The following is a 13,162-nucleotide window of genomic DNA, read 5'->3' on the forward strand; positions in this document are numbered from 1 at the left end:
CAGCCTTATTATATACAAAATGGGGATAGTAATGCCTGTATTACCTTGCCTCAGGACTTCTTACAAGGATCAAATTTTTAGACTGTACCTAAAGCACCCTGTATAAAACATTTTAAGTTTTTCAATGACAAGTATTATCAGGTTACCCATGTGGGCCACCTACCTAGGCCCAAGACAGCAGCTGAATATCCTGTCAGGCTCCACCTTGAATGGTTTACTAATACCACCCCCTACCATGGCATTACCACAACTGGGCTGAAGCTCTAACCCAGCACAGGAGAGAGACAACAGAAATTCCCACCCTAACAGAGGAGTGCTTCCTAGGACAGGATTTCCTTCCACTCAGTTTAAGAAGTTATACCCTGAATCCTTACCCCTAATATCGGATGTGAGAACACAGCCTGGGAAGCAAAGAGCTTCATGCTTCCTATGTCAGGAACCTCATTTCCCACTTAGATAAGGTTTTCTATGGGTGAACAGTTTACTCTCCCACTTAGATAAGGTTTTCTATGGGTGAACAGTTTACTCTCCTAATTCCCATGGGAGCAGGGCCATGTCCCTGACCAAGTTTAGTAGATCATTTGCTGATTTCAATTACTGAAACTCACTCCCCCTTCACTGGTGCAGAAAATCAAGAGTTGACTAAATTTAATTTGATGGTCAAGCTCTATTCTTTCTACAATTTCTAAAGAGGAGCTTTCAACTATACATTCTGAGAGCACTGGCATATGCTCATCTAGCTGGTTCCCTTAGGAGCCTTATGGAAAGGTTAATGAAATGAAACTACTCCTTATTTGACCTTCCTGTGTCTTTTTTTTTTTTTTACCTCTCCTTCATGATGTTTTACAATCTGCAGTTCAAAAAACTCTTCCTCTTCTTCACCAGTGAGAGTAGCATCCCATCCTGCAGGTTCTGGGTCATCAAGATTATCCTGTGAGCTGAAATCATCAGCTAAAACAAAAAGTCACCATTAAGTACAGAAATCAGTCAAAACAATAACACTTGTTTCAGCTAAAAATCAATGCAATTAATCTATATTCATCTACTTTAATTTCCCTTCATTCTCTGCACTAAAATCCTGTATCTCAGAGACGACAAGGACCTCAAGAGATCATCTGGTCCAGCCTCTTGTCTTCAGGCAGGTGAAATATTATTCCCTTTTCAAAGATTAAGCGGACAACCAAGACCCACAAAGGTCAGGCACCTAACGTCAGTACCCTTAACTGTTGCACTTGAGTTCTGAATTTGAGAAAATATATAGAAGGAATTAGGATGGGAGGGGAGTGGCACCTCATCTGATAGTTTAGTCCTGCACAGCAGCCAAGTGGCCAAATGAGTTTGGAATCACAGTTCTCTTAATGCCAATAAAGTGCATAGCCTGAATCTCTAGAACCAGGGGAAAGCCTTGGAAAGATTTTCTACAGCCTGTATTCACCTTGAACTGTCTTTCTGGGCCTATGGAAGTACAACAATCTATGGTTCCCTGGGCAAAGTGAAATAGCTCTGATCCTATCAGAGATTTTCTGTACTAAATTGGGTTTTATTGGTCCATGGTCACTCCCTCTTTATTCTCCTCTTTGGAGGAACTTACCACTTCCTACCCTTGTGGGGAATCACGGAATCTAAGAATCAAGACAAATTCATCCTTAGAAGCCCATGAGGCTACTGAATTCCTATGGTAAAACCTGGAAAGGCAAATCTTCCTCAAATTAAGAAACACTGAAAGAAAATTCTACTAAATGCTTTTCTCCCCTTCTATTTTAGGGGGGGGGGGGGGGTATGTAGTGCTAAAGTTGTTTGGTCATGGTGCTTTTGAGCTCTTTGGAGAAAAAAAAAATGCCATGTATAACCAAACTGCTCTGATCTACATAGCTAAGAACACAGTACAGCTTCTTTCCAAAATGTACTTTTTGGGGGGCTGATGGGTGCTACTTTAGTTTATTGGCTGATCTTATAAATATTTTCAATTTCTCAAAAGTTCCTTTCCTACTTTTTATTTTGCAGAAATATTATTATGAAAAAGCATTTTTACTTTGGGTAAAAACAGCCTATTTCAAATCAGAATTATAGTTTGTGATAAACAGTATAACTCACAGGAATAATGGGAAGACTAATTAGTTAATGCTCATAGAGCAATGTGAAAAGGAAAAGTGCTATGAAAATGCAGATGGTTAGGAGCCCTTCTGAAGTGAGAGGACAAACACAGAAACTCTTTTTCAAATATCTATTCTAAAGTGTTAAACAGGAAAAGATTCTGAGAGCGTAACCCATATCACACCATCAGCTGACAAGGGAGCAGGATACACATCACTGGGAGTTGTAGCAGATGGAAATATGAGAAGAGGGCACAGAGGAAGCAGCAGAAGAGTTTTTCGATGCTAACAACCATATTATTGTTTAAAAAAAAATCTTCATTCCTTGAGCATAAACATAGTTGCTGTGCCTTTGCTTTTATCTTAATGATTGCTATATTATATAATTTTATGTTTTGTGAGTTAACTGTTAAATGCAACAACATGTAGTGGAAACAGTCACGAGAGTCCTCGGTTTGAATACTGCCACAGATAACTGCTAGGTCTGTGACCATTTATGACTTCTCTGGGCCTCAGTTTCATCATCTGCAAAATGGTAATAATAATATTCCATAGAAATAATATCCAATTGGAGTTGTGAGGATCAAACAAGACAACAAAAATAAAGGGGTTTTGTAAATCTTAAAGCTATCGTGAGTAGTCATACTAGAACATCTCATTATCCCATGAAAAACCTACCCCCTGAAAACACCAGACTTACCACTCAAGTCAAGAAATATGACAGGAATATGAGTTTCCATACCAAGCACTGGAGTCCTAGGACATAAGAGAAGGTGGCCAATTTAATGAAGAATGTCCTTCAGGACACAGACCTAGAAAACATCCAGCGCTATTGCAGGTCAGGTCAGAAGTAACCTTGAGTATTGGTTTTTTGCTCTAATTTACCATTACTCATGCTGCAAGGACCTCAGGGGAACTGCTTCTTCCTTTTCACCAGCTCAAGCCTATGTAATTTTCATATCCTCTAAGAGGACTTGCTCTTAGAAGAAACATACGTCTTTTTATAATAAGAGCCCTTTCCTTTGCTCACTCTTTTATACAAATTCAGAGAGATTTCCATATGGTTTAATTTAACTGTTTTTACCATTTCTAAAAGGACACGGAATATCTGCTGACTCAACAACTTAAGCTTTCCCCAAACCCAAAGCTCCTAGAGACATAATTTTATTATGACCAAGCAGGCTTTTAAGTGAATGAACCCAGTAATTAACATATTAACTAATTTTTTTAAAGCTAAGTGGAGTGGTACTAAATATTGATTCACATTCTCAGAAGGTCTTAATTACCCTGGTCAATAATAGCATTATTTAATAAAAACATTTTTAGGTTACAGTTATTCAACCTATGACAATCAGTCATAGTCTCGGAATTTAAACAACTTTTCCACTGTACACTTGTTGTGACTCTGCCACTAGAGAAAGCAGTGGCAGAAAACCCACATGAAGAATGACAGAATAGTTAACATTCAGGATTCGAGGGGCCCACTGATCTGTTCTTACCATTCCGCTGGAGCCCCAGGGATACCACTGCCAGCAGATGGGACCATGACGGCATTTCTTTCCTCAGTTAAAGTCAACCTCATTTCCAGAAGCTGAGCTTCCCTGTCAGCATCATCTTCTGTTTTATCTGTGATAGCAGGAGAGAACATCAAGAAAGACAATCTTACAGGCCATTTTCACGGCAGTCTAGGCACTGGCACAAACCATCTCCTTCTTCACAAGTAAAACAGCCCTATCACCATGCTGGCCATCAGGATAAACATGAGAAACTCAAACATGCCCTCTCAAAGAGGACTTCTCTGGTTCACGGAACATTTTCAAGTTGTACAAGAGAGAGACTCTCTTACATAGAGAACTATAATTATAGTACTTTTCTGGAGGTGCTTCAGGGGAAAATCTGCTTTTGAACTGATATATTCCTAACCAGAAGGGTGAAAGCTTTATTTTAGTTTTTTTAGGCCTTATATTGAAACACAAGCAACTAATAACAGGTTGAATGTCCCTCTGTAAAATGATATGGTACAAATAAAACAAGGGCAGTTCTGACTTGTTCCAAGTAATTTCATTTATCTGGATCTTGATTCAAACAGCTTCAAGTGGGAATAATACCATTCACTGAGAAAAATATCCCTGACTGCCCTTTTCTTACCAGGCTTACTGACAAGCTTTTGTAGTTGTTGGTCCAAGTATTCTTGACGTTTGGTTAAAGTGTTCAGCCATTTTCGGCGTAGTCTCTCCAAATCCCTATCCTGAAAACACAAGGTAAATCAGCGGACATGACTCCAGGTAAAATTTTCTAGCCAAAGTTAATTTATTTTCCTCTGTGGCAGAATGTACTGAAAGTGTGATCCCTTGTACAATGTTCTAGTCTTTCTCCCTACCAATGACTCACAGAATGTTAGAGCTGGAAGGCAGAATCTAGTCCTTAGGCTTCATTTATACATGAGAGAAACACAGAGAGCTTTGGCCAGAGAGACTATAACCCTCATTTCCTGATTCTGAGTTATTTTGCTCCAGCTTACTACCTGCTATGATCCCAGTCTAAATCTTTTTTCAGCCTTGGTCATACCAAAGTATCTTAGAGTTACAGCATCAAAAGAGATGCCAAGACTTAGGACCAAGGTCAGTTGTTTTTTTTAACAACTCAAGAGACAGGGCTTCAAGCTTTTTAGAATCTAATGTCTTTGGTCCTTAATGCCATTTCAGAATTCCTTTTACTAAATCAATTAGTTATTTTTGATATTTTCTTAAAAACTACTGCAAACCCCACATGTGGTGCCTTGTTAGGCTGTGAATCTGGAGAAGTATTGAAGCAGAAATCAGAGGTTCACTTTTCAGGCATGCTGTAGAAAGGAAAACTGTCATGGATAAGAGGCTGAAATTTGGCCACACTGAGTAACTCACACAATTCTAGGAATTTCCATTCTAGGAATGTCTCATTGGTTTTAGCCACTCTGTTCTATATCCATAATAAAATAAAAATTGCTATTTAAGCTGAATGAGAAGAATAGCTTACCCAAAACAAACAACTTAAAAACAGCCAAGTCTTGACCAATCTTTAGAGGGTAAAAGATGCCAATCTGAAAATTAGGCAGTTTTTTTAGTACTAAATAACTGCTCCATTTCAAGTGAGATTACATTTTTCTCTGTAGAGGGATAAAGAATTATATTCATCTAAGGATCTAATTATTTTTCTTGCCTCATAGGTACATATAACCGGGTAGAAAAAGTTTGCTAATCTTAGAAACAATCAAATTTATAAAACAGTGATTTATAAAACCTAACGACAATTTTCATGTCAGAGGAACTTATGGTAGCTACCATATTAAAATGTACTTTTTATGAAAGATAACATAAATTTTTAGTAAGCCTACTCACAGCAATAGTCTCAGAAATATGGGAATGAAAGAAAGGAGAAGATAAATATAATACATGTTGGTTTACATGACATTCTCTTGGCCATGGAGATTCTCAAATAAAGCATATTTATAATCTGCTGACAGAACTACAGTAAATTCAAAATGATCACCTTAAAAGTTAACAAGGTGCTGAAAATACCTTCTTAATTATCAAATATTAAAATATACTTAATCTGAATTTAAAGTATATTTTATCATATAGTAATTCTAGTAATCCAAGGATGGTAACTATTGCGAATTTAATATCTGATTAACTAGAACACTTCATGGCTCAATCATACCATAAAAAAGTATGCTGAATACCATTACAGTATGCTGAATATAATACATGATTGTCCACGTACCCTCCCTATGGGATTACTTAGTCTGTATATAGTTGTTTAGATATTGTCTCCACCCATTAGAGTGTAAGCTCCTTGAGGGTTGGCATGGTTTTTACTTTTCTTTGCATCCCCGTACTTAGCACAGTGCCTGGCACCTATTAAGCATTTAATAAATTTTTAACAGTGTTTAGAGAAGAAATATAATCTCTTCTTTCACCCATGTCATTTTATTAATGCTTTGATTTCAGAAAGTCACTGATTTACAAATTTGATTATAAAATTAGCAAAAGTTTTAAATTAATTATTCATTTATTCCATAAACAGAGGATACCTATTATGTGTAAAGCACTCTAATTCTCAGGCTGTACCTATTACTGCTAGAGATAATATCTCTAGAGTAAACACAATAATTTACAGAGTACTTTAAAAGTACACAGCCCTTTGCTCATAAGCAAGCCATCTGTGAAGAAGACAGCAGAAGTATATTTTGAAGATGAAGAAACAGAGACTTGGAGATATTATGGGGCATGGTTAGGATTCCCAACAGAGCGGGCCAGGATGTAGGCCTGGGCCTCCTGATACTAGCACCAACTTGGCTTCACCAGGCTGCTTCTGTCATTCGGAAGTATCTCTGCTATTAAAGAGGCCACAGAGCAACAGCACCCTTCCTGATGAGAATTTTCATGACCAATGTTAGATACAACAAAAGAAGACAGGAATACATTCTAGGGTGTGAAATTTTTTTAGGAGGAAATTATTCTAAGAAAATAATGTTAGTAAAGAAATAATGTAGATTTATATTTCCTGATGTACTTGGTACCTTGGAGTGTAGGGACAGAAGGAGATGATGATCTACTGACTTGGGTTCTAGTCCTACTTGAAACTAACAGTAGAAAGCCCAACCAATGCTCAAACAGAGAAAAGAGAGGGAAATAAAACTCTTTCCTGACAAGAGGGGATTTGCCAGGAGGCTTACGATTTTGGGAAAGTGAGAGGAAATAAGTCATGAAGTAATGGAAGAATATGATAGCAAAAAGACAAAAGTTCCCACCCAGAAGTTCAAGGGTTTAGGCCGTTAGCAGTAAAAGTCCCGGCTAGTCCTTTCTGTGCTAAAACAGCAAGGAGCTTTAAGAAATACAGTTGTTGATCTCTTTTCCCAGTACATTAAAAGGATTAAATTGAGTTTACTTTTGGAGCCATTTTTTGAGTATGAATAAAATGGTTTTAAGTACCACCTGCACTCAATGATCAATTATGATTCCAGAGGACCAGTGAAGCATGCTACCCACATCCTGGTAGAGAGGTGGTGGAATAAATACACTTTAATGGGACACACATTTTTGGCCATGGCCAATATGTTTTGTTTGACTATGCGTATCTGTTACAAGATTTTTCTTTTTCTTTTTCTTTTTTTTTTTGGAGGGGAGAAGGAGAGAAAATAAATGCTTTTTAATCAGAAAAAATTAATTTGAAACAATTAAAAAATCCAAATATATCTTCCCTTCCCACCTCCATGCCATCTGCTGGGGCCTAAACATCTTTAATAGAATAAAAGTCTGCTAAATCCAAAAAAGAAATAAAACACCAAAAATACAAGTGCATCTTGAATTAACTCATTATTCAATCCAATGAGTCCAAGTGTGCATAGTCTTTATACAGCATCTAATTCTGTACAGTTGAGTACGTAATGATAATACATTTTGATAATAAAAATGATGAATAAAAAGTTTACCTGGTAGCTGTCCATGTCATCTTCTTCCTCCTAAAGAAAAATGAAATTTAAAAAAATTCCCATCAACACCTGAAATCTGCCTTATCTATAAAAGGATGGCCTCATTATTTATGGCCTAAGGGGATCATGTGGATTAAAATGCTGAGTTATTCAATAAGGTATAAAAAAGATGAGTACACTAGTTTTTACTTCTCTTAAAGCATGTGCTGTCAAGTTGGTTTTGCAAGGCTATCTTTTAGCTGAAATGCACTGACCAAATTCAGTCAAATTGAGAGCAGTTATGATTGAAAAGAGGCAAAAAAATCATGTGTTTTATGACCATTAATTGTGAATTTATGCACAAACCATAAAGGTAAAAGTTTTTTAAGTTTTAAAAAGTCTTCATGTCCTAAAATTCATTCCATCTTTAAAAGCATTCTTATTTCAGATACCTCCCACCCACTCATCTAAATAGTAATAGTGAGAAGCTAACTCCCCTATGCCCAAAGGAGAGCAGGGGAATAGCAAGAAAGTTCTCATGCTGATTCTGTAGACAGCACACTGTGGTTCTAAGTGTCCATGTCACTGCTTTCCCAGAATATTCCCATAGTTATCAAGGGAACTGAAGCAGCCCCTTTTCAAGAACTATAGAGCCTCAGTCTAATATGACCCAGGCTCTGTCATTTGTTTTAGCATTCACATAGTGCTGCTTTAACATCAGGTCATAACATTCTCTTTCCCTGATTTGATGGTGAATCTTTTCATATATTTTATCTCCTTTTAAAGTTAGGTTAATGAATTTTCTAATTTGATTAATTTACATTCCTCTTTGGCCCTTAAGGATTTTTTTGTTTCCTGAAGCTCTAAATTAAATGTGTGAGGTTCTGAAGAGAAGGTAAGGAACACTTATCAGGCCTTCTCCAGGAACCTGTATGGTACTTTCCCTGCTGGGTTTATATCCTCACTCACTGGAGGAAATTAAGTGCCTACTGGCAATTAGTCTGAATAATCCAGTAGGAGGTAGATGCACTGGGTTGGGGAAATCTGACAAGACTAATCATTATTAGAAACTAGGGTTTCTGGCTGCGGAAATGTTTTAACTCTCATCTTGCCATCATTCCTGGTGAGTCCCTATAGTCAGCAAACTGATTTCATCAAAATGCTACAAACTAAAAATACATTTAAGGAAAACAGGATGATACACTGACAGAACCATCCTGAGAAGGAAAGTTTTCTAGGATGTTCTAAGTGATGACCTTGACTGTATTTTTTTTTTTTTTTACTGTTTTTCCAATGAGAACATTATAACAAAATGGCACTTACATGGAAAATCTCCTGAGTCTTTGGGGATCGCAGAGGTCTTATTTTTACACATCCCACACCAACAGACATTATGGATTCCTCCATTAATGGCAAAGTTCCAGAATCCTGCACAGACTTCACTTCAACCTGAATTCGTCGTGACTGCCCCTATGTCAGAGACAATTTAATCAAAGATCCTAAATCATCAAAAAACTTAGTATGGAGAGACCTCTACAGGTAGAAGTTCAAAAGACTGCTGGCTTGGGATCACTGAACATTTCAGAAAGCAAAAACTATATCCTTAAAAAGGAGGATGTAGCAAGAGCCATCAATGAGGAAAAGCAGCTCACTTCAGGAGTTAGTTCTTAGTATGCAAGGCTAATACTGTAAGATTTGCGCATATTTTCCAAGAAACAGGATCTTAAAAGAAAACATTCCAAATTATACTCTTCAAAATTAGCTTATAATTTTAGAAACCTCAAAATAGAAAAGAGAAGAAAGCATATGAATCTACAGTTTCAAGTAAGCTGGTCTCCTCCCTTTCCAACAGTCTTTAGTTGCCTAGGGCTTTGTCTTATCATGAAAATCAAGTTGGGCACTGATTGATTCTACCAAGCTTGATTTGGACAGATGGGATACAGATGACTCTTGATTTAATATTTATCCTTGCATATTATATCAAATGTACTGCAAAAAAACTAAAAATAAATTTGATAATGTCCTCACATAGTTTAGTTCATATTCATAAAGCTGCAACAGCAGTTTATTGTTGTCATTTTGGGGGAGGGGCCAAGGGACAAAGCAAAGTTTGACCAAACCAAAAAACCTGACTTCCCACAAGAGGTTAAACTACATTTTGGCTAAAAATTGGGAGGCTGTGTTTTCTTCCCTACACCGCACATAAAATGATAGACTCCAGACCCTAATATATAATCTATATGATGAACCTAAAAATTCATTTCCCAAACTGGGCAAAACTGCATTAACCAAAACTAAAAATTCTCAATTTGAAAACCTTCTAAAAAAAATTTTAAGCAAAGCCCAAATTAACTACCAAGTTCTATGAATGTGATGGGAACTTTACTAAGTAACCATCTAGCTAAACTTCTAGATCTAAACTTTTCTGTTTAGTTTTTTAAAGCCCTTCCCAACCTTACCCCACCTTCCTTCTGGCCTCAGTGTACATTACTGCCCTACCTGCACCCTGAAATGTCTTCCTTATATTCACAAATAATACTCCGCCTGAGATCTCAGTGTCTCTGATCTGGCTGTGCCCTGCCTTCCTCACCTGGGCCTCACACGCATACCACACCTCTTTCTTTCCACCTTCCTGTACCTCCCCCAAGTGCTAGTGCTCTCCCTGTCAAAGAATCTTGTAGTTAAATACTCGATCATATTTGTACTGATTGTCTTTGTATTAATTCTGTATAGACTTGCATATGTATTTGTCTCCTTCATAAGGATGTAAGCTCCTTGCAAGCAGGGACTTTTTCATTCATTCAATTTGACCAGCACAGGAGGGCACAGCTATCAGTCAGGAGGTTAAATTTAAAGACTAGGTTTTTCTCATAACTAATATTCTAAAAACCAAACTGAAGCTACTGCCTCCAATCTTCTTCTGATGCAACCAATTCTATATGGTTACAAGAATAATTCTTTTAAACAAAGTTCTCATTATCCCACTTACCAGTAAAAAAAAAAAAAAAAGCTGCAATAGCATTCAATACCCTCCAAAGTGATCCACACACTTCTCTAATTCAGCCCCTTCTGTTAATGTCAATTCTGCCTATTTGGTCCCTGTACCCACAGTTTCAATGTTTTAATTCATGCTATTTCTCCTACATGAAATATCAAAACACAATTAAAAACTCACTTCTTTCTGGAAGTTTTCCTTAACTTTCTCTGCTTACTTGCAATATATGATCTTTCACGACTTATTTAAGAACAAATCATTAAGTCAACAAGAAGTGACTCTCAGAGCTAGAGACGATCCATTCTAAGCTTGCCTTTAGGGATCTGCATCTCATGTGCCAGGACAAAGAGCTGAGGTCTCTCTTCCTGAAGACCTTTTAAGTAAGTCTTCAGCCTTTCTGGGTCTAAATTCCTTCATCAATAAAATAAGGGACAGTTGCTCTAGAGTTCTAGGGCCTCTTAAAGTACTCAAATTCTACCTTATGTCCAATGCAAACAACTTTTGCTTCAATTAAAATCCATTATCTCCTGTTTAGGTTTCTGAGGGCACACAAAAAAATAACTCCCTCACCATCTTTCCTCACACAAACCATTTATGTTCATCGAGGCGCTCTTTTCTTCCCATTTTTTTTAAGATGTCTTTTCTATTTATTGAATCATTTTCATCTCTACTTCTCCAGACTCTCTCTAATTTCTCAATGTGGTTACCAGAAGACAATAAAATATTCTAATAAAAATCTCACTAATGTGTATGTGACACAAAGCTTATTTCCTAACCTTATATGCATATTGTATTATATGCTTTTAATAGCCTCTTGCAGCTCCCGCTCCCCACATGGTAATGTATACAGACTAATTTTTCCCAGTTACTTTCCCACTATAACATTTTGCCCCTGTTGATACTCTATTTGCTGCTTATTTACTCTAGGTAATCATGCTGTAATTCCCTTGAAGGTAAGGAAGATATTTTATTTCTTATCATACCTTTTCATAAATAGTATATAACTTGTCAACAAATGATGGTAAACCGAAGCTCCTACAGCTATTATAGAAAACATAATGAAAGAGGAATGGGTGGACATGAAAGGGAAAGGCCGTAGCCAAACTGAAACAGCAGACTGCAGCTCCTTGAGGGCAAAGAATGCCTTCTGCCTATTTTTTCTGTTTCCTTAGTGCTTAACATAGCATTTGGCACATAGCAGGTGCTTAATACATGTTTACTGATTTACTTTCTTTTTCAAATTTTTCATCTAAATAATACTAATCAACTCAATTTCAAGGGGACAAAATCTGAAAGAAGTCTTTGTTTCAGCAAAGAAAACAACACTGACATTTCTGTTGTGGCTCCAATCACCTTACCTGCCGTAGCTGGAAAATTCCTCCAGTCTGTACATCCTTTGCAGGAACTACTTCCACTGGACAGTATTCCCCATTTTCATTCTGTTCCAGAATCTGAACCCAGAATTCTACTTTTCTGGTGACTTCACTCCATCTAGCAAACATTTAAGAGCTTTAAAATCAGATTTTCCATTTTACAAAATGTTTTATCTAAGCAGATGAATAAAGCACTCTTACTGTCTAAAAGAAAAATCTATAATCACCCATACAACATCCATATCAGAAAATAATGAGTCTCTGAAACAAAGTTCTATAGACTCTACACTTAAGCAAGGAAATCTGCAATATCACTAATATTCCACAGGACACACAATTTGGTACAATGTTACAGAGAAGCCAGTTTCATGTAAGGAAAAAGCAATGAACGTGGCATCACAGAACCTGAATCCTCTGCTATTTACTACCTACCTACGTGTTCCTATGGCAGTAATGTCACAAGGAATCAGTATAATAGTCTTTAAAACAATGAAGTTAGAGCTTGAAGGAACTGAAACTGGACACTTCTAAAGTTCCCATGAAATCTAGATGGGTAACTTTATAGTGTAAGACTTTAAATAATTCTTTCAGAGAACAAGTTATGGATGATATTTACTAATTAGTAGTAGAGTCCATACACTCAAGCAAGTCAAGGAAGATATTTTCACAGCTGAACTCATTTTAAATGTATTTGGAAACAGTTCCATCAGAATTAATATCTCAGCAAAAAAGGATTTCTGAGTTGATAACAAATTGATGTAAAAGTGCCATTTTTAAAAGGCTTAAACTTGTTTGTTCAGTTATTTTTCAGGAAGACAGTGTAACTATATCTAGTCACTCAAAAATCTTAAATACCTTAGAGTAGATAGGGACTAGTTAGGAGGGACAAGTAACATATTAAATCAAATCAACTAAAGCCCTTTGATTAAATGATTTGACCAAAGCCATTAAATCAACAAACCTGGACTTATCCTTGGCTTCTCCCTCCACATCAATCCCTATATGCAATTGAGTGTCATCATTTCTTCCCTTTATCGCCTTTTCTGAAGGTCTATAATCTGTTCAGTTCAAAACATCTCGATCTCTTGGACTATTGTAATTGCCTCCTAATGGACTCTCTTGCCTATAGTCTTTACCGTTTCCAATCTATCTCTACACTACTACCAAAATGATATTCTTAAAACATAGATCAGACTGGGCCCCCTACAGAACAAAAAAAATTAGTAGCTCCCTACTGCTTCTAGAAGAA

The 13,162-nt window shown here is 36.8% G+C and overlaps 1 protein-coding gene across 1 annotated transcript in view; it reads right to left on the reverse strand.

Moving 5' to 3' along the window:
• The window catches only part of KIF13B (kinesin family member 13B), a 241,569-nt gene that overhangs the window by 57,297 nt on the left and 171,110 nt on the right, over window positions 1-13,162 (reverse strand). The window contains exons 24-30 of the mRNA XM_072634812.1: window positions 11,899-12,031; window positions 8,869-9,015; window positions 7,567-7,596; window positions 4,242-4,341; window positions 3,593-3,719; window positions 2,794-2,849; window positions 827-951 (exon numbers count right to left, since the gene is read on the reverse strand). Of these exons, the coding sequence (XP_072490913.1) occupies window positions 827-951; window positions 2,794-2,849; window positions 3,593-3,719; window positions 4,242-4,341; window positions 7,567-7,596; window positions 8,869-9,015; window positions 11,899-12,031 (718 nt within the window). The remainder of the gene's footprint in view (window positions 1-826; window positions 952-2,793; window positions 2,850-3,592; window positions 3,720-4,241; window positions 4,342-7,566; window positions 7,597-8,868; window positions 9,016-11,898; window positions 12,032-13,162) is intronic.

This window comes from Notamacropus eugenii, chromosome 1, assembly GCF_028372415.1.
Source record: "Notamacropus eugenii isolate mMacEug1 chromosome 1, mMacEug1.pri_v2, whole genome shotgun sequence".
Taxonomy (NCBI): domain Eukaryota; kingdom Metazoa; phylum Chordata; class Mammalia; order Diprotodontia; family Macropodidae; genus Notamacropus; species Notamacropus eugenii.